The sequence below is a fragment of the Montipora capricornis genome, chromosome 10, assembly GCF_036669925.1.
Source record: "Montipora capricornis isolate CH-2021 chromosome 10, ASM3666992v2, whole genome shotgun sequence".
NCBI classification, from domain to species: Eukaryota; Metazoa; Cnidaria; class Anthozoa; order Scleractinia; family Acroporidae; genus Montipora; species Montipora capricornis.
The window spans coordinates 61,728,873-61,751,372 of NC_090892.1; the positions used below are offsets into that span (position 1 = coordinate 61,728,873).

Sequence of the window (22,500 nt, forward strand, 5' to 3'; positions counted from 1 at the left end):
TGCTCTTGCTGCGGTAAGTCATTAGGATATAATCTTATTTTACCGTTGCTGTTGCACTATTAACCTGACTTGTGGTGACAAATGACATAAAGACCACAAGTTATATTTAAAAGTTAGTATACATAATTTCAGAAGTCGATCGGGGAGTAAAATTAGGACCTTTAATCGAAATACCACAAGTAGCATTTACGCGAAATATTAAGTATTGAAAGTCAGCCTATTATTTAATCTACCACTACTGTCACTAATATTACAGCACTGCTACTGCTACCACTACTGCTTCTGCCTGAGAAAACTAAAATGTCAGAATTTTTTTCAGCTGAAATTTTTACGTGAAGGTGTGTCAAATTTGGTTGAGTTTCCACTGCCAAAGACTATCAAATTGCAAAATCTTCGCTAAGAAATTTGTCAATTTGGACAACAACAACAACAACGAATCCTTTTGTCACTGATAGGCAAGAGGCTAAGCTGAAATTTCTCTTCACCCATAGCAATGCACGCGGTGCCAATTACTTGTAACTGTAACAAGTGAATTAAAGAGTTGGCGGGTTTGATAACTAGTACTCTGCTATTACGATTCATTGCAAGTGTATCAAAATATTTGAGTAAACAGCAGCCTTTTTTTAAATGCCCGAAGCACACGGCATTGAGAATTCCCACGATGCATCTTTTCCGGGCTTCACTGCTCGTGCTCATCACACAGAAACCCTTTCGAAGCATTTTTCCAATTGAAAATGCCTTGAGACAATATCATAAGGAAATCTTAAAATTCCATTATAATATTGCTCTAAATTGGTTTTTGGGGACCTCAGAGTTTAATAGGGAGTTTAAGATCTATGACGCGATGGCAACGAAAACGTCACAAATTTTGCATATTTAATGAGCAAAAACAATAGCTTTGCACGCTCTGCACGTGCATTTTTCATTTTTGTACATTTCTTTCACGTTTTCGGCAAATCTACGACGTGAAATGACCAATTCTCAACTTTTACGGAGAACGTGAACAAAAGGCAGCGAATTTGAATTTTCTGTCGTAGATTCAATACCGCACCTCCTAATTCAGTTCCTGGGGAGTTACACTAGTTTTTAGAAGTTAGACAAGCCGACATAACGACGAAAAAGATTAATAAACCTGAACTTGCAATTTTAAATGACGTTTTCGTTACCGTCGCGTCGCAGATCTTAAAGTCCCTAATGGGAACTTTGTCAGAGGACTATGTCGTCTACGCAACAACTAAGACAACATTATACATGGAGCACCAACAAAATATTCACCATTTTGATAAAACATGATTTTCACCTTGCCACAAGTCAGAAGTTCCCTGATAATCAACCTAATGCCGTTGCTTGATGCAAATTAAACAAAAGGGAGCTTAAGCACGCGCGTTTTTGAGACGCGGAGGGCAACCGGAAGTGCGTTGTTTTCCCTTTAAACTTGTCTCCACACAACCACGTTTACACTGCTAAGTATCTTTTGATCAAAAATAAGACACAAACAGCAGTGATAAACATATTGAACTTTTTCATTTTGATAATGACTTGACTGACTATCATTGTAAAATAAAAGAGACCTTCTTTATTCAAGAACTTGAGCCAGCTTTCAACGTCAACGTCGGAAGTGAAAAGCTGATGCTTTATTAATCTTTTCTGTTTTTATTATTATTATAATTATTATTATAATATATTTTACTGTTAAGAATTTGCTTAATCTAGGTTCCAGTCCCCTCATCCGATTTGTTATATATAAATAGCTGTTTTAAATTTCAACGGTTACTTTTGAAAATGTATGTAGAGCACATACGAAACGTCAAGTCATTATCAAAATGAAAAAGTTCAATATGTTTATCACTGCTGTTTGTGTCTTATTTTTGATCAAACTACGATGGCCCAAGAACAAAAGTATTTACGATAAGTATCTTTTCTCCATTAGAAATGATTAATATAATAATCTGGGAGACGCCACTGTCCTGGCACGCGAAATGTTCTCTTCCGGTTGCCGTCCGCGTCTCAAAAACGCGCGTGCTTAAGCTCCCTAATTTATTGTCAAAATTTTGCGGAGACGACGTTCTTGGGATCATTTGAAGAGACATGATCTGCCACTTATGAAAATGTGCAAACTTAAAAGCATTTACTGTCTCCAAGTCTCCGATTGCCAGTGGCACTTCTCCAATTCTTCATGCAACGACAACAACAAGTGCGACGATGGCAACAGGAACGCGACAGAAACGCCGGGTCTAAAACACAGGTCACAGGTCAGGTCACAGGTTGAGGGTCAGGTTGCAGGTCTGGTCACATGTCAAGTTGCAGGTCAGGTCAGGTCAGGGCAATAGGAAGAACATTTTTCTGTCAACGAAATTGACTATTTTCACCATCCCAATACAAGTTATTTACACTTGGGACTTTATCATGCTTCAGTGAACTGGACATCCATCGTTTTAATGCAAATACTCCTCCCCCACCCCCCCCCCCCCCACCCTTCCTCCCCAAATGACCTGTATTATGGGAAGGGTGAAAAAAGCGAATAACGAGAAATATAAATTAACAAATAAAATAAATTATGGTAGTACCCATAAGTCCTGTCATCACGTGATTTATCTTGTGAGAAATGGAGGATAAGAGCGAAGCCGAGGACAACAAGGTAAGAAGCAACTTGCACGTGAAACGTGTTGTTTTCGTTCTGCTGGAACGGATTTAACCGCGTAGAGCCACACATGTATTTGCATCAAAACGATGAATGTTCAGTTCTCTGAAGCATGATGCAGTCCCAAGAGTAAATAACTTGTATTGTTTTTTATGTAAATCCCCCCCGCACCCCCAAAAATATTGCATTATGGAATGATGAAAATAGTCAATTTCGTTGGCAGAAAAACATTCTTTCTATTGCCCTGACCTGACCTTACCTGACCTGCAACTAGACCTTACCAGACCTGTGACCTGACTCGTGGCCTTTGTTTTAGACCCGCCGCGACACAAAAAAACTTGTACTAAACGCCTTATGGTGTTCAAAAAAAGTCGAAATAATTAATAGAGGAAATTTGCCTTACTGCTACAGGTGTTCCTTAGCTTGCGATGAAAGCACCAGTCTTTAAATAGCAGCTTGCTTTTGGACGAAAGCAATAGATTTCTCATAAGCTCACCAGCATTTGTACTACGAAAACCACCGATCTGTGGAATGGGCCCGAATTACCGAGTAACTGCCCCGCCCACTTTCGTTAACCATTTTGATAAAATGGAAAAAGACGTTTTCAAAATTTATCTCTGTTTTCTTTGGCAATAGCAGAAAGTTTTCCCACGAAGAAACCTGTGGTGAAGTCTCCCCCTTTTCCGATAATGCCTTGTATAATCTTCATTCTCAAGTCTTCTCCGAGTGCTTTTCTTCGATTATGGAGCCTTCCATATGCGCTCAGTTCTGCCAACACCTCTTAAGAATTTGAACAATTTACAAGCGAAAGTGTGCGGGGTAGAGACACTTAAATTCCCACCTATTCCACAGATCGGTGGTTTTTGTAATACATTGCACCTTTGTTATCCATATCCTCAGGGATTAATTTCAAAGCATCTAATTCTTTGCAGCTTGAGGATGTTGCCATCAGGCCTGGAACAAGAGATCCCAGGCTTAACACAGCTGAATGCGTCACGGAGGGCCATACACCAAATATAACGGCAACTGGACGCAGTTCGTATATTAGAACAGTTATATGGTCTTCCTGCCTTTTTGTTTTTCTGATGGGTCCCTACCTTTCCTCTTTAATTTTGCGTTCGTTAAAAGCGTTTGATAATGAAAATCGACATTCTTTGGTGAAATCCGCGAAAGGCTTAAGTTTTATCTTGTTTTTTGCGGAATTCGTGGTTTTAATCATTGTTTTTATATATTCAGTATCCGGAAGTGCGCTGTGGGACATTTATGTCATTCTTGGGTCTATCTTTCTTGAAGCAATGATGTTATTCGTTTGCTTGGATTCTATTCGTTGCACGCGCGACTGCCTCTTACATTTTGTAACGAGAACAGCCGCAAATCTCTCCCTTTACCACTTTTGTTGGCTGGTGGTTGGTATCATGACAAACCCAACATGGGGTCTGGTTGTCTTATTGACAGTCTCATTCTTTTGTCTTGCCCTGACCTTTGCACTTTTCATGATATCTGAGGCTGGGCGTGACTACGGTGCTGTCTTTGCGTGCATAGTTTCTTTTTGTGGTGTTTGCTGTCTTGTTTTGTCAGCAGTTTTCGCTGGCCAGTCATTCTATGGCAGAGCGACTGCAGATGATTTCTTGAGAACTGTTTTGTTGTATGTTCTGGGTGCGTTAATTTCATGGATCTCTTGGAAAAATCCTGCAAGGATCTCAAATGTCAGCGACGAATGAACCTCTGGCATGCATCAGTTCCCGGTAATCTCCAGTGCGATGGTCTATCAAATATCATTGAGCAACAACGACAACAACGCTAACGAACAGGGCTTTTGAACGTTAAAATTTGACTTCCCTTCCACAACCTCCAGCCCACGTGTAGCCTTTTCCCTATGCCTTTTCCTGTTTATTTTTCAGGGGGAGGGTACTGTTACGCGTACGCTATGCCACTTTGAATTCCATTATTGTGGTCGGAAATAGGACGGATGACACTGGGATGGAGGCTGGTGCGATCATAGGTTTATGTAAGAGAACAATAACCCTTCAACTAGATTAGTACAAATGCCGATTATGTAGTAGACGAAATCTTGACTGTTGTATGTTCAACTTGATATTAAAACGTTAGATTTCACCCCATTGATTGCAGAAAACGGGAGGTAAACAGCGTGAATAAACTAGACTTACTTGACGTGAACTGAGCATGGTTGCTCATTAAAATCTTATCTTTTGTTACGCTGGCGACAGCTTGGCCAATGCGCTGATTTCGTGGCATCGTCGTCGCTGCGTGATGGCATGCAATTTTTTAATGGCATTTTTTCTGAATGATAATTAAAACAGAATACAGGGCCACTGATTTCCATATCATTGAATAACAAAAGCTGCCATTGTTGTGTGTATCGTTCTACAAAAGCTTGTAGCTAATTTGCATGTATTCTGTAGTTGCTCGAAGAAAAGTAATTTAGCTCTTTTAGAGCGACTTGGAAAAAACGGCAATTCCGCGAAAAACGCAAAACGACTGAAGAAACATGTTGGAAATCAGTTTGGCGGAAAAAGTTGCGCTTCGCGCGGGAACTCTCTAGCGTTCCTCATCATCTGGAATTACAAGAGAACTTCGAAGAACATTTTGCGCTAGAAATAATTCAGGTACTTTTGTAAATTTAGCTTAAGCGTAACAAATGAATTTCGCTCACCTGTCGATTTGTGAACTGTCAACTTTTTTTTTAATCCGGCATGGCGAGAGCGCGTATACAGCAACTACAACTTTGTGTACGGAGACGTACGAACCAATGTTTTCATTCTCTCTGGAAAATTCTGCGTACAAATACAAAATTACAATTAGTCACTAAAGAGGAACTAATTCGTAAATACAATATTTGTCGGAAAACGTTCGTGAGCGGAAAACGAGTTTTCTTCGTTGTGAATGAAGCAACATCAACTCCCAAACATGTGTTGTTTTTTTTTAATATTTTGCGGTCAGAAACGTAATGCACTTACATGTTTGTCGCAGCTAGCTTCACGTAACTGGAAGGTTGTTGCTGAAGCCGGTTACATCGTTAATTAAGTCGGTGAAGAAGAAAAATTCCGAGCTTCTTCAGTAAAAAAATTCACTTGTTCTTTGAGGTGTTTGGCGTGGAAAGGAAATTTTGAAAGCTGCGCCTTTTTCGCCTGCACATCACGTGATCATCTACTCTTCGCTGATTGGCTTGTTTCGTTGCACGGGCTTTCAGTCGCTTACGTCATTGACTGTCATGATGAAAAAGCCATTACACAGTTTGAAAACTGTAAGTAAGTTTGAGATATTTTAGAAAATATAACCGTGAATTCTGTGAATATTTCCCGTTCCTTCTCGTCATTCAAGACTTTAAAGTAGACTTTAAGGACGACGAAGACCCGCGAAATTGACTAATCCTTAACAGCTTAGGTTAAATCTTATTGACTCTCTGACTCACGTGGGTTTGGTCTGGTTTCTGATTGGCTTCTATAAATACACCGGCTTTTAAATGGTTTTGATATCGGTTTTTGAGGGTTTCTCAAGGGCAAACACTCGAAAATACTGAACAAACTAAAGGTTTAAATGAACTAGCAGGTCAGCTATAAACCTTGGTGCACTTCTTTGCATTTTAGGCATTTATGCTCTGCAAAAGCCACATCGTGAAATGTTTAAAAGTCTGTATTTATGTGAGCTACATCACATGGATCGCGGAGACCTTTTTTATGTGGTAGGGTTAGTGTTTCGCCATTTATCTTGCATTTGCGTGCCATTTGGAGCACTAGAAAATGAATCCCAGCAAGAGAAATATGTAGCCCTATCATTGCATCACTCTGCATCACTAGATTTTCTGTCATTTCTCGTGGGGAAAGTGCGACCGATAGGAGAAAAAAAGAAACTCTTCCGTCCACACCTCCCAAACGCGCGGAGAAAACGTCCCCTTATTTAAGGACTTATTTTACTTGTCGTTAGAGCATTGCTATAGACACTTCTATAGAATTTCCTTAAGTTCAGTGGTTATCAAATCACAGTATAATGTGACATTTTTACGGAGTTTAACAAATCTTCCGTTAGCGGCGTATGCCTTAAAAAAGGCCCCAGATGGGAGAGGGTCCCGCTCATAAACTTAGGTGCTTCTTGACCAGGTGTCCGCTAACGAGGGGTGTCCGTAATCGGTAACCTACGTGTAACCTACCCACAGCTACCCGTAGGGTACGTAGGAGGATACCAAAAAATTTTTAAACCCAAGATTCCGATCATAAGCCACCAGCCAACCGGGATCATAAGCCATAGCTTACTTAATGGTGTTTTTCATTTTTTTTTTTGACAAATATTTCCGGTCGATTTTGTAGTCGTTATCTTATCACCTAGGCTCGATTACCAGCCGCTGTTCGGCAAAGGAAGCGCGCACTCTACAGGAACGTATAATGGACTCGAGAGAACGGCTGAAATCTAACTTACGCCTCGCCTCACGAATTCGTCTGTAACTTAGAAAGAAAAGAAGAAATGGCTGTGGACAAACTAGTCTTGCGGCTCTCGATCATCACCCCCCAGGTCTTCCTGTGATTTCTGTAGCCTACAGAAGGTGGTTTAGCGGGGCCGAGTTCCGATACACAAAGCGCGATACACGAAAACGGAGCACGCGCATGTACGTTTCCTCTAAAATCATCTCCCGTATGATGCGGGCCGGCTAAACGTCCGTAGCATGATGTGGGCTCGTCTCGCCCGGCCTTTTCTGGAACCCAGACCCCTTCAAGTGTTCAGGTTTATTTTTGCCCGACCGACCCACCCACCGTCAAAAGACACTGGGCGATGGGAAACAAAATATTTTATTGGAATGGCCTAATGATTTCACTATAAGCTGCAGCATTAAGGTTATTACGGGCAGTCATGTACTCACTTTATTTTAAAACTAAAACTTATTTTTGTATACTTTAATTCTAGGTATGAGTACCAATAATGTTGTTGTTGTTGTAACCGTCTGGGTATCCCAGAAATTTGAGACTTGGACTCGAAACAATATTCAATCATAAATCTTTTATTTTTTTCACTCATTTCCTTGCATTGCAGATTATACGCATGCTTTTTGTGCTCCATTCCCGTTCCGCTGACCGTTAAGACCCAGACGGCGGGCTTGACGCCTGTGGTCTACCTGCAAAAGGAAATGCAAAATCATGTCATTTAACTGACAATTAATAGCTGTCTGTCTTGGGTCGAAATTTAATCAGCTTTTAGTATTATAAATACAGCTACCTTTACTTGAAACTATTATTAGTACGATACTGCTTTATTTACTCACTTTATGTTATATAATTTATCTTTGGCCATCAAATTTCCTCTTGGTAGATGAAAAACGCGAAACCAATACACAGTGGGAATCGAAAGAAAAAAATAGGACTTGAATGAAGTAGGAATATCAATTCTATCTTCAAAGTACTGTCATAAATTTTTTGATCAATACTGTCATGGTAATTTAGACCACTAAATGGGAAAATTTAAACCCATATTAGCTTTATTCGAGAAGTGGAGGGTGTCCCCATAACAACTTGATTCTAGGGAGCCAATAACAGCGCTCGGGTGTCAGCTCTCGCAAGGTCTCATACGAATGGCTTGATACCCTTTGAGAGGCCAATAAACAAACAACTGAAACAATGCCCCTACCCTAAAAACAATGACAGCTTGTGAGAGCTGCTTCACTTATGACAACAAGAACAAAGAATAAATACTATTTTGATTAATTTCAAGTCAGCCGATCTGACCTACCTTGATAAATATTTTCAGTCCATGCGGCAATCTCCTCATTGAACACTACAGTTACGATTTCTTCTCCCCTTGTAATCTTTACCTGTTTCAAAAGCAAAACAAATATTACTCCACGACGTTTGGAATTTATTAAAACGGTGTCATGGTAATAGTAAAGTTTTAGCTTAGTGTTAGTAAATCATGCAGCAGACCATTTTCTTTGGTTTTACATTATGGCTTCAAATGGTGAGGCGAAATTTCTGGTCCTGGGGATCATTTGAGGTACAATTTGGGGATGATTTGCAGTCCGGGGATCATTTGCGGGCCTGTATAAGTGGTTTGCATAGATTGTCCAGAACTCTGGGCCGGCTAAATGCATTGGCTTCGAGTGTGGATTCGTTAACTGGACTGTCTACCTCCTTCATGATTGGTCAGGGCGATGTCATCGGTTTTGGTTTTACAACATACAATAGACCTTTCCCGCGTTCCAATAAACAATAGCGTCAAGTCGAGGTCAGGGTGGACTAAAATACGGCAGATGTATGAAAATGCCCACCCCAACCTCGCTCTGGTGCTATTGTTGGTAGGAATGCTGAAAAGGTCTATTGAAAACCGCCCTAAGTTTTTCCCTTTGTAAGGGAACATTACTTCAGGGTGCATGTGCCAGTACCTGAACCTTTTAAACTACGTAACTCACAATACTTTTACCAGAAATATCGCTGTACCTTTTTAAGAGTCCAATCAGCACGTGTCCGTGGTTGTATCCAAATCCACTCAATAGGACCCACGTTAATATCCCTGAAACTCCCTTTGATGACAAGTTGGTTCCTAAAGAGAATAAAAAAGTGAAAAGAAGCGATAAGAACCGATTTTTACAGATTTACCCTTCCTGCAACCGCAAGGAAGATAAATTTGACGAGAGTAATCGTCGGCAATTTTGAAAGGAAGCCCAGTTCTCGACCCCAGTGCTACTCGTTTTACAATCGCCGACCATCGATAGACTAGCGTCTACCGAGAAACAACTCCAGCTTAGGGGTCAGAGCGGGACTTGAAACCGCGACCTCTGGATTTCAAGTCAGGCACCCTCACCACTCGACCACCCTGCCTCCTCCTTTTTCACCTATAAAAGTTTTCAGTTCTCTCTGAGATATGATTTCAAACGTATTTTGTTTCCAGCTGCTAGGATAAACATTGGTCAAATTATTAAATATATTACCCTATACCAAATCACAAATTTTATCCATGAACAGGTACGATCGCAACCCCGGAAGTCCTCCCCCCGACCAGGGCACTGCCAGTTGGGCAGAAGCCATGTGTCATATATCAAACGTAAGAGACAGTGTTTCATCGGGATATCTAACACCGAGAAGAGAGTTGAAAATGCGACGCGCAGCAATTTTTTTTTCTTTCGCAAAGCCGAGCATTTTTGATGAGATTCGAGGTGTTTGAGGTACATTTCATACCCTTCTGTAGCTTTGTCGGTCAAGTATTTAAGTTCAGTTGATACGTCATCTTTTCCCATAATCCTAACGGCCACTGAGTTAATATTTTCAGCCTCTGTGTCCGATCCGTAAACTCTGACCGAGTAGGAAACTGTTGAAATAAACAACATGAATGGTCATGAATATGAAAATAGTACGCAATGAAATAAGACAGGCTCCGCATGCGTCTATTCTAGAACAATACATATATGCATGAGTGCGGATAGATCTGGAACTTCCAGAGTTCAACTCTATACATGTATCTTACGAGTGAGCGCAGCAGAGGGTAATACATGGGCACTCGTAGATATGGAATATATCTTCGAGTGTTCAATATAGTCTATCGCACATATCCAATATCTGATATTTCGATCATATACCAACAAATTTACGTACAGTTTAAGGGTCAAACTTGATATCAGTGAAGTAATCGATATCTTCACTAATGAGGATATGGAAAATACACCACTGGAGTCCCGGATGTGGTTTTGATGTATTTTCCAGTAAAACACTCGTGACTACATAATGAAAAGTTGAACTCGAGAATAGAAATTCCATATCTACAAGCAACCATGCATTATTTTGTTTATTATATAAGCATAAACATAACGACGTTCTGGATCATTTTTGGAAGATTTCCGACCACTTTCCGAAAAATTTCAAGTATTTTCGAAATGATTCCTAAGCCACACGCACGTTTCCAAAGATATTTTCCGAAAATTGCCCAAGATTATCGAAGTTGCAGATGACTTTCGGAGAAGATCTGAAGATATTTCGATCATTCACCAACAAATTTAAGTACAATTAAAGGGTCAAACATGCCGTGACATCAAACATTACGTTCTTAATATCATTATAGTAAAATTATCGTAATTTTTAACGTGCTAAATTGGACATCTTTGTAAACACTGCAGTTTATATAATAAATACATTTTTAAGCGGTTGACGATTGAAAGCTTACGACCGTTCCGAACTCAGCGACTTTTAAGTAGCTCCAAGTAGTCTTATAAGAACGGTTTCTTAACGTTAACTCACAAATTTTTTTCATAATAACAAAAATTTGTTTACACTTTGTTTGCTTTAATCCCATTCTACTTACCGTAGGGATTAAGCCATGCTCTTGCTGCAAAGCAAAATACGAAGTAATTTTATTAAATTTATTTTATATAGCTGTTTGTTATACATTTTAATATTGGGATACCCAGTTGCCACTAAGGAGAATAATTCCCTTATTCATGCTCTCTTAGTGCGACCAAGAGAGCATGAATAGGGGGGTTATTCTCTTCTCTCCGGTGTACGCTTGATTTCCACCTGTACCGTTTACAAGGGTCTTTATTATTGGCCAAACGAAACAATAAGTAAACAACACAAACAATGCCCGTAGCATCAAGAACAAAAGACGTGCAGATTAACAAGAACGAATCAAAGTAGAGGTTGTAAAGAGTAGCAGGTCAGCTGCCTCCGCGAGAAGACACGACTGGACGCGTCAGTGGCAATTTTCGGGGGAGGGGGTAAGTAAGTAAATGAAATCCCTTTTCTTCAACACGATAAAAATAGAAGCATTACATGCCTGTGGGGTCGTGTGTAACTAGTACCAAAGTAACCCATGCAAGTAAACGTGGATAAATTATATCAAATGCATAATCAGACTTAAAAGCGAATCCATTACAATACTTACTATATAGGGGGTAGCGTATAATAAATAAGCAAGGAATGAGCGATCGTACAGTTTTTTAATTATTAGTCGGGGTGTAGTGATGAATTGCACTCGCTTTCATACGATTACCTATAGTAATATGTGTTGGGGACAATTTGCATAGAGATTTTTTGACGCGTAGTTTGTAGAACACAACGCTTTACTGATGCCGGTCATCTCATGCAGGTTGTTTACAACGTTTAAGTACAGACGATTCTACCATCTGTGACATTTTTGTTTTCTCGAATCATTTTACATCGTCTACGCCCACGGTAAAACATGAACAACAAAAAAAAAATAACCTAAACTATCAACTCACTGGGTAAAGGCAAATTGCAAGCCTGATACTTACATATTCTGTGCGTTAAAACGGTAGGGCAAGTGCAGAACTTCAACAAACAAGCATAACATTACGGATGTGGTACCGAAACACGAGACCTAATCAATTATCAATTCGCAATTCGTTCATTCGGCCGCTAGTCGGCCCAAAGAGTATGAGAGTTGAGAAATCTGTCATAGCAATGGGAAACCTTCGGCATAGCGTGGTTTTAAATACGGCACCTCAGTCTCTTCGATTCTTATTTTATTTATTTTTTTCGTGTTCTTAGCTTTATTTCTTTCGTTCTTTTTTTTGTGGTTTTGTTGGCCTTTTTCTAATCTATGCGTGCATTCGAGAATTTTAACTTGAATAAGGTCGAGTTTTAAGTGTATGAATGGGCATTAGATTTCTAAAGCAAAGAATATTTTCCACTTGTTGTAAAGGTTTGGTGTCAGGACGTACCAGAATACCACTGAGTGCTTTGCGGCCATACTGGAATGGTTTCCTTGAACACAGCAGTTCGGGTTTCGTCTCCCTTTGTAACCTGCGCCTGATAAATAAAATATAAAAAAAATCAAACAAACAAACAAAAATACAGCAAACGAAAACAAATATTCTATGACTGGCGGTTGGCAGTTGAGTAACACAAAGTTAATGGCTAGTTCAGAGCTAATTATTTTTACTATTATACATTGTAATCACCATCTGTCTTCTTATTGCCTAAAGGTAAGGTAAAGTCTGTATACGAGCCAAGTGGCCCATTAGGGCCGGAGCTTAACCCGGTTTCCGTAGCACGAAGCGGATGGTATGTTAGTCCATCGCAGGGTTACCCCCAGCATTATTTTCGCCGGTACCCATAGATACACCTGGGTGAAGAGGGGCACCGTGAGAGTTAAGTGTCTTGCTCAAAAACACAACACATTGTCGCCGACTAGGGCTCGAAACCGCACCGCTCGTCCCGCAGACGAGCGCACTAACCATGAGGCAACCGCGCTTCCACTCTCATTAGCTAAAAGCCTACAATTAATTCTGGGAAATAGCGCAACCTACATGCGCAATGCATGATTTCCAAGAGCAGTGTCAAGATCACTGACAGCGAAGTAAGAACATGGCTTGTGGAAAATAAACAGAGTTCGGTACGATCATGCGTTTGTCGTTATTTTCTTTAAAACAGTGTACAATAAAACAATTATTAAATTCGGTTTTTGTGATATCCGAAATAATCAAGGTCTCGGTTAGTGTTATCAGCCGAGCCCGAAGGCTGAGGCTGATAACACTTACCTCGACGTTGATTATTCCGGATATCACAAAAACCTCATCCAATAATTGTTTATTACTTTTACTGCAGATACCAGGTCGAAAAATGCGCATATTTTCTGCTGGTTTGTTGATATAAACCAGTCTTTTAACCCACAGTGGCAAACATAAGTGAGTAAGCAAGTAATTAAGTAAGTAGGCAGGTAGGTAGGTAAGTGAAGAAGTAATGTATTGTAGGTAATTTATGTGTCGTTCATAAATCAGTAAACGCATGGAAACAAAGTAATAATATATAATTGAGCAATGCATTGTACTCAATGTCTTTTAATTATTATATGTCGTGTATATATGGAATGGAATTTAATAATAATAAAAACAGTCGTACATTGCTGTTCCTCGTTAAGGTGTGAGAGGCGCGGTGGCCTCATGGTTAGTGCCCTCGTCTGCGGATCAAGCGGTCCGGTTTCGAGCCCTGACCGAGAACATTGTGTTGTGTTCTTGGGCAAGACACTTTACTCTCACGGTGCCTCTCACCACAAATGCACCCAGATGTGTAAATGGGTGCCGGCGAATGTAATGCGAACATGGGTGCCGGCGAATGTAATGCGAACATGGCGAACGACCAGCGTGCTCGAAGCTTTGGCTTCATGCTTGTTATTATTACAGGCTTCATTCTTTATTCTGGATTATTATTGACTTCAAATGGAGATATTAACATTCATGCTTTCTCTAACCTGTGGATTACGAGACAGGAATTGCACACGGAGCTTGTATTATTCTTTCAAGAACCAGCGCTTAAGTGGCAGCGAAGACGCCATTTTGAAACCAAAGGCTACTCCTGTTCAAGACTAAACCATTACCCGAATTCAACGTCAACCTTCCAGCTTACTCGTCTCCAGACAAGCGGGGATATTAACCCCAACCCGGGTCCTACAATTTTTAAGCAGCAAAACCGCAAGAGTGCTAATAATCTTAAAATTGGACATCTGAATGTTCGCTCTCTCAAGAACCGCGAGCACCTTCAACTTGTCAAACATACCATCTCGCAGAACAAGTTCGACGTGCTCACTCTATCGGAGACCTGGCTAAACAGTTCTATTACCGACCTGGAACTAGAAATCCCAGGTTACGACCTCTATCGGATTGATCGAAACACCAAGCCAGGCGGCGGAGTGGGCGTTTACGCCCGGCAAACCTACAAGGTGAAGGTTCTTGATGACATTTCAAACATCTCAGACAGTGGCTTACATCAACTATGGATAAATCTTCAGGTTAGAAACCTTAAGTCAATTGTAATCTGTGCAATGTACAGGCCACCTGACACTCCGCTAACTTGTTTTGACACTTATTTAACTCCAAGTTTGATCACTGCTTCCTTGCGAAATAAGCCGATATATATACTCGGGGACGGAAACTGCGATATGCTTAAGCCGGATTGCAGAGGAGCCATCGCTTTGACAAATTTCTGTAACAGCTTCAATTTATCCCAATTAGTCTCGAGACCTACTCGCGTAACTAAAACTACCGAGTCATTGATTGATGTGATCATAACCTCAAACCCTCAGCAAGTTATTGAAACTAATGTTATGCCAAGCTCAATAAGCGACCATGATCTTCCCTATGTTGTTCTTCGCATAAAGAAGGAACGCCGTAAATTAACATATATGACTGGGAGAAGTTTTAAGGGTTATGCAGCTGATCGGTTTTATAAAGATATGTCTGAAGTCCCGTGGTCCTTGCTGGATATTTTTGATGATGCAGAGGACAAACTATATGCTTTTAACTTTTTATTCAACGATATCCTAGATAAACATGCACCGATCAAAATGATGAAAATACGTGGGCGTCCAAACCCTTATGTCACCGAGGAAATCCGTGAACTTATGAGAATAAGAGATAATTGGAAGAAAATTGCTAAGAAAAGCAAAAACTCCTATGCCTGGCTGCAATACAAGATCTGCTGCCGCGAGGTAAAAAGAGAAATTCGGCTTGCAGAAAGAGAATATGTAAATCAGCAAATTCAAAATAACAAAAACAATACAAACTGCATATGGAAATCGATCCGTTCGTGCATACCAAAGAAGTCAACTGCTCAGAGAAGCTACAGTAAAGATCATAAAGGCGTGGCTAATGAATTTAATCAATTCTTCTCAAGTGTCGGCGAAAACACGATTAAAAAGATAAAAGAGATGGCAGCCACAGCTGAATGCAACTACACATTAGGCCGAAATTCCTTTCAAGCAAGAATTTACGCGACATCCGAACAATTTTCTTTTACCCCTGTTAAATGCCATCAGGTTTAAGCTATTATTAAGAACATGGCCCCAAACAAAGCCCCTGGGATCGATAAGATACCTGTACGGATAATTAGGGACTGCCTTCAAGCCATTTCGTACCCTCTTACTTCAATAATCAACACCTCACTTTTTACTGCTTGCTTCCCAAATGTGTGGAAAATTGCCGAGGTGAAACCAATACCCAAGGAAGGCGATCACGAAATAGCCAATAATAACAGACCTATATCACTTCTACCTATTCTATCAAAAGTGTGCGAGAGAGTGGCTCACAATCAGCTTATGGAATACCTAACTTCTAAAGGCCGCTTATCTACCAAACAAAGTGGTAACAAAGAGAAACACTCCACCGAAACCTCTGTGATTCAGACCACCGACATGATATTGAGTGCGATTGATAAAAAGCACTTGACGGCGGTAATTCTGCTTGACATGAGCAAGGCCTTTGACAGTATAGATCACAACTTGCTTCTTGTCAAGCTGCAGGACATCGGTGCCTCGCCTTTAGCTTTGCAGTGGTTTCGTAGTTATCTAACCGCTCGCTATCAGGTTGTCACGATTGGGACAGCATCATCGGAACGCCTACACGTGGCCAGTGGAGTGCCTCAGGGGAGTATTTTAGGGCCACTCCTCTTTAACATTTATATGAATGATTTGCCATCAGTTCCACAACATTGTTCTGTCCAGTGTTACGTGGACGACACTAAGCTCTTGCTGTCTTTCCGGCTTCAAGATCAATCACGTATAGTCGCAGAAATAAATCAAGATCTTACAAGAGTACGTAACTGGTGTTTCGATAACCAGTTACTGCTAAACCCTGACAAGACGAAGCTCCTAGTTTGTGGCAGTAAGCATGGGGCCGCCAAAACCCGCAACTTCAAGCTTTCATTCCTTGGAAAACAGCTTGCTCCAGTGGAGGCTGCCAGAGACCTTGGTGTTATATTGGACACAAGTTTAACTTTTGACGATCATGTCAATGCAACTGTCGCTTCTTGTATGTCGCGACTAGGCCAGATAAATCGTGTTAAACATTGTTTTGACAAACGCACTTTAATTATTATTATCAATGCGTTAGTTTTTAGTAAACTTTTTTATTGCTCTTCAGTCTGGAGCAATACTTCACAATCTAACATTGCTAAACTCCAAGCTGTTCAGAATTTTGCCTGTAGAATTGTTAGTGGGTCAAAGAAATACGATCATGTTACCCCCATTCTCAAAAAACTCAACTGGCTCCCCGTGAAACAACACATGTATTATCGCGATTCAATTATGGCATTTAAACGCATGAATGGCCTTGTTCCGGGGTATCTATCTGATCAGTTCATTAAACGTTCATCAATATCAACACGCAAAACTAGAAACTCACAGCTGTTAAATATACCGCAATTTAAAACCGCAACTGGCCAAAAATCATTTTACTATCGTATGGTATCTCTTTGGAACGCTCTACCTCAAGTAATTAAGTTAAGTCAATCGTTAGCTCAGTTTAAAACCTTGATAAGGAAAAGACTCTTAATGGATAGCTAGCTGAATTTATCCAATACCGCATTAGTATGGCATTTGTTTTTCTTAGCGCATTTTAAATTTTATTCATATAGAATTATTTTATTGTATTTTATTGTTGTATTTGTATTTCACTGAAAAGCCCCTTGGGGACGTGAAATAAACGTATGTATGTATGTAATGCTGGAGGTAACCCTGCGATGGACTAGCATCCCATCCAGGGGGAAGTAGAAATATTACTAGTCGTTTTATGCTAATGAAACTGGGATAAACTCCGGCCTGATGAGCCATTTGGCTTGTATGCAGACTTAACCTTTTACCTGCCTACCTCGTTAAGGTTCCAGGTATCAGTTCCGAAAAAGCTGCTTTTAACTCTTCTTGGTTTTATCTCAATCCTCTTCACAGTACCAACATCAACATCATAAAACTCTGCTACAATCCCATATAGGTTGCTAAAAAAATAAAACAACAGACGATATAACTCAAATATTTTACCGACGTTCTAAAATTTACAGTTTAAAGCTTTTCTGTTTGCCGTGAGTTCAGGGAACTGACATATATAAGCAGTCTCAGTTGAAGGCTTTCCTAGTTGAACGAGTCCAGATATATAGAGAGCTGAATCGAAATTGAAAGTCACTATACTCTGGTCTGAATTAGGGTAAGGGTTTCAACGAACGCACTGAACATCCCTACCTAAGCCGGAGGAGTACCCCGGGGCTTGTCTGCTACAACTTGGAACAATTAGTCCTCCCCCGAGAGGAGAGAAAGTTTGGCTGAAAAGATCACGTGACGGAAAGGGTTGTAAGAGCGTATACCTGTTCTTAGAAACGATGTAAAAAACTGTTCGATCATTGCGGTTTGACACAAAAACTGTTATGTCGAACTACTTGGATTTAACAGTTTTGGTATTGTTTCTTAGACGTGATGTCTTGTTCTGCTCGTTAATTCCAACACATTCCTAAGCTCAGCATTCAAAATTTTTAGGAAGATCTGACATAAGGTTTCAGCCAATGTATTTGTAAATATTTGAATTGGTAGGGGTGATCGTTTAAAGCTAAAGAGAAATCTTAGAAGGAAACGGGATCGCGTTTTGTGGACGCGGGTGGAATTCATTTTTGTCCTCACAACTAGTATCAGTTGAGTAAGATGTGACGAAAGTTTGATGACCAGGCTGTAACGTTCAACTTGTGTTGTTGTCAGCGGCAACTGGTTCCGTTTCCAGTGGCAACCTGTCGACCTTTGACGTCACTGGCAGCAAAGCGCATTGTTACCATTGAAAACGAGGAACGTTGCCAATGGCAAAACCGTAATTCCAAGTCCAAAACTTTGTCACTGAAGTTCTATCGCGCCTTACCCAACTGATAATCGTAGTAAGAGATATAAATTCTCACAGCGAAGTCGTTGCAAACATATTTTGTTCCAAGCATTATACCCTAGAAGGTCCTAGAATAAATTTATCTCTAAATTTAGATATTTTGCTGACCTTCATACATTAAAACAGATATATTATTCTTTTATTTATCCATACCTATCCTATGCAACCATAACCTGGGGTAGTGCATGTAAAACTAGTTTACGCATAATTTTGATTAATTTCATGCGAAGCATGTTCTTTACCTATAGCAGAGAACCATATTACGATCTTTTAGGAATTCCCAAATATGAAAATGTACACAAATTTTAAGTGGCTCTCTTTATGCATAAAATTCTAAATGGCTCAACAAACATCCCAACAACATTCCATAGAACCCTTATTCAAGCCTCTGAGATACATACCCGCAATACCAGATTTGCTTCTGAATTAAATTTTCATAGGCCGAAAGCAAATAATAACTATAGGACCTCTAGTTTCGCTTTTGTTTCATCTAAACTTTGGGAAACTACTCCAACAAAATTCTAAAACTGCCTTACACTTCGTTCTACATGTACAACCAATATAAACAATACCTTGTAAACACTCAATCCTACTCTTCTGTATAAGCTGCTTATGTTCTGCATACAGCCAAGAGCCCATCTGGAGCGTGCAACGTCCATACAGCGTCTGTGAAACGGCATTTTCACAAGTAGGTTTATTTGTAGACTAGTCCTTCCCGCGAATTAGGTAAAAAAACAAAGGCAGTTCCGGGTCGGTGACCCTATGACGTCAGCTTAATTTCTTGTAATTGGTCATCGGGCTCCTGTGGGAGTCTCATTCGCGGGAAATTCAATCTAAAAATAAATCGGTCTGTGAAAACGCCGTTACACGAACACAGTAGAGTTGTAGGCTCCGGGTCATGGGTTCCTGATACAGCTTTTCCATGTTCTGCCATCCTTTTACGCATTTATTTTTCATATATTTTTTCTTTCCATTGTAATTTTTTTGATGTCTATCACGGCAATTAATGTCGTGTCAATAGACCATATTCGTATTCTTAGTATATTGGACTGGAACTAGCATGCAATGGAGGCTAATGCGTGGGAATCTTTTCCAATGCAAATACTTTTTAATATATTCTCCCGCATGAGCCTCCATTGCAAGCTAGTTCCAGTCCAATACTGAGAATACGAATATGGTGTATTGTTTGTACGTGTCAGTGACCAACACGAAAGCCTACTTTGGTCACTAAGCACATTTTATTTTGGCTATCTATTGTTATGTATTTTTTCTCTTTTTAATTGATGTAATTTCTCTAAATACTTTTAATGTTATAAATTTTGTAAATAGTGCATAAGAATAAAAAATCTGCCACTAAGTGGCACTAAGCTACAAAAGATGACTACGAAAAGTATGCAAAGCACTCTTGTCACTGCTACATGTCCCCCGGGACCCTGAACACGGAGGAACACAAACGATAATATATCATACTTTTTCCTGACTTGTGTTGTCTCGTAGAAGACATGATCCGCAGTTTTCTGTTTCCCTTGTCCTCTGATCCTTACAGTCAGTTCGTACTCACTCCTCACATTTGAGTCCGGGGTGTAAACTCTCACTGTGTAGCTAACTATTGGAAAAAACAAAGTTGTCATAAATTGTTTTAGTAGGCGCATCGAAACTAGCCAGAGTCCACATACGTCTTTTATATTGGCATAAAATAAACTGGAGGTACTCTCCAGGCCCTGTTATTAATTATGCTGAGTTTTTGGATTAAATATCTATCAATTATTCACGAATACACATTGCATATGAAATTATAGTTAGCCAACAAGGAACTTCAAATTATCTCATATCCAACAAGCGCGAGTGAAGTAATTTGTTTGACTAAAAACGCCCCCAAAATATAGAAACTTAAGGCCTGTTCCAAACTTCGTGCTGCTACCGTACCGAACTCAAATGAATTTGGCTCGCCAGTGGCATGACAAAAGAACAGCAGTGGTTTCAAACATCGAGTTTAATTTAGTGGTGCCGAAGGATCGAGAGAAATTTGCTTGGCTGAAGAATATTTTAAATGGCAGCTGCTGCAGAAGGCTACGAATTCAATTCGGCACGGCGAGAGCACGCCGTTTGAAACCAAGTTGCGGTTTCAAACTGCCGTGCGGCACGGGAAGGCCTGCCGTGTTAAATAGTCGTGCCGAACTTAATTCAGCCTGTCCAACTTCAGGAGTGGTTTCAAACGTTGCGCTACTGCCGTGCTTAAGTCGAATTTAATCCTTGAATTTAGGTCAGAACGGCAGTGGAACGACGTTTTGAATAGGTGTAAGATAATGTAAAAATAAGAACGCCCCTAAAAATTACGCATATGCTTGCAATATTTCTAGAGCTTTGTATAATGGCTCACATACAATGATGGCCGAGTCATTGAAAACTCTTGAATTGCATTATCCAGTGATCCAATTTGTAATTTGTTTATTTAAAACTGGATCATTGGATAATGTATTTTAAGAGTTTCCAGTAGCTTTGCCGTCATGGTACATATATACCACTTACTAACTCAATTCGACAACCTTACTATTTATGGTCGATTTATGGTCCAAGCGCGAAGCCCGCGGGCCGTAAATCGAAGGGAAAAACGAGGATCCCTAACTTACAGTACGAACCGAGAAAACGAGGGTGGTAAGATATTAATTTAATTAATGCTGTGTGTCTGACGGATTTTGGAACGATTTATATTCACGCGAAACGGCTTCAAATTTCTGACGCACCTCGAAAACAAAATGAGTCAATTTGAAATAGTTGTTAAGTCAGTGACTCTTAAATCGTTACCAAGTTTTAATTCACAATTTCAAAAACAAAAGAAAGTTTTAAACTATTACTTGATAAGAAGGTTAAGAACACTTGGGGATAAATCAGGAAATATTTTGGCAACGAAAACGGTTTAAAATTTTCGTGGACCGTACTGGAGAATACGGCCCGCTAAATTGACCAATCACAACGCTCGTACTAACTGAGAAATTTCATAATGCTCGCAAATATGATAAGCGTACGCATAACTTTTAGAGGCATTTTTATTTTTATGGGGAATTTTGGGGAATTGGAAAATAGAGAATGAATTAAATAGGATTCTCACCAAGACAGCCAACCAATCGTTTCACGCGAAATGCCAGGCGATCCGCGATGTTGTTATAACTGGTGACCCTTGCCCCCTTCATATCTATGACGTCATCTGGTTTAGAGGCGATGCTTTTCAGCTGTTGTATTCGTGACGCTTTCTCAGTGTTGTGAATAAGGACAGCAATCATATAAATGTTGTTGCCTTTCAACGAATTTGCTGTTTGCTCGAGTGTGGAGGTGTCCATAATGTCCCCATTCTCATTCTGTGCGTTCCCGTCTGAGAATATGACTAAAATCTTGAAAATTGCAGACGATTTGTTGAATAAAGATTAAAAATAACACTGACATTTTGAACAAAAGTATTCGGAAATAAAGACCCAGCGGTGGAAATAAAGATCTTGCAGTGAGTTTCTAGTTTTGCGATTATATAACTGAGACCTGGTTCTTTTAGCAATTTCCCCAAATTTTCTATCTTTCTGATACCAGTTTTGATAAAACCCTGAAACAATGCAGATAACTTGAATTTTTTGATCACACAGTTTCTGACCAAAACAGAAAATAGCCAAACTAAAACTCACCTTTTTCGTGTCCTCTTTTCTGTCGTCAGGACGCTTTTCAAACTGTTTCAAGACCATTTTACTCAAGGCAAGTTTTAACAGGTTAAGGCCGCTTCCTCCGTGTTGGTATTCGTTATCCATGTAACTGACTGTTTCATCTGCGCTTCCAAAACAACTCATTTGCCGCGAGGTAGCGTATTTTGCCACAGCAAAGTTAAAGTCAGCTCGCACACCACTTAGTTTAGTCTTAATTTTTTTCAATACCGTTTTAAAGTTCTCAACTGTCTCTGAGGAAATGCCTTGACTGTCTTGCAACAGAAAAATTACATCCGTCTTGTCCGTGCAAAAGTAAAAACCTGTAATTAGACAACATTTTCTCTGTTTTATTTTTCCTGCAGATCTTCCGCACAATCACATGGTATACTTAATCTACTGTTGATCAACTATGTGATAATAAATTTAAAAGGCGTTGTCACTGGCATATTATTAGGGAGCTTAAGCAACGACAACGGCGACGGCAACGAGAACGTCACAAATTTGCATATTTAGAGGGTAAAACAATAGCTTTG

General features: G+C 39.9%; 2 protein-coding genes across 5 annotated transcripts in view; one reads left to right on the top strand and one right to left on the bottom strand.

The window, feature by feature from the left end:
* Positions 1-4,755, top strand: part of LOC138018433 (uncharacterized) — a 12,525-nt gene extending 7,770 nt beyond the window's left edge. For all 4 annotated transcript variants that reach the window (XM_068865057.1, XM_068865058.1, XM_068865059.1 and 1 more), the window contains exons 3-4: positions 1-13; positions 3,574-4,755. The exon at positions 1-13 is cut by the window's left edge and continues 461 nt beyond it. In XM_068865057.1, coding sequence (XP_068721158.1) covers positions 1-13; positions 3,574-4,362 — 802 coding nt within the window. In that variant the 3' untranslated portion in view covers positions 4,363-4,755. The remainder of the gene's footprint in view (positions 14-3,573) is intronic.
* Positions 4,756-7,117: 2,362 nt separating this feature from the next.
* Positions 7,118-22,500, bottom strand: part of LOC138018427 (uncharacterized) — a 41,902-nt gene continuing 26,519 nt past the window's right edge. The window contains exons 7-16 of the mRNA XM_068865048.1: positions 21,953-22,287; positions 21,391-21,670; positions 19,752-19,887; positions 17,235-17,358; positions 12,315-12,402; positions 10,937-10,960; positions 9,820-9,949; positions 9,082-9,184; positions 8,374-8,459; positions 7,118-7,762 (exon numbers count right to left, since the gene is read on the bottom strand). Coding sequence (XP_068721149.1) covers positions 7,729-7,762; positions 8,374-8,459; positions 9,082-9,184; positions 9,820-9,949; positions 10,937-10,960; positions 12,315-12,402; positions 17,235-17,358; positions 19,752-19,887; positions 21,391-21,670; positions 21,953-22,287 — 1,340 coding nt within the window. The 3' untranslated portion in view covers positions 7,118-7,728. The remainder of the gene's footprint in view (positions 7,763-8,373; positions 8,460-9,081; positions 9,185-9,819; positions 9,950-10,936; positions 10,961-12,314; positions 12,403-17,234; positions 17,359-19,751; positions 19,888-21,390; positions 21,671-21,952; positions 22,288-22,500) is intronic.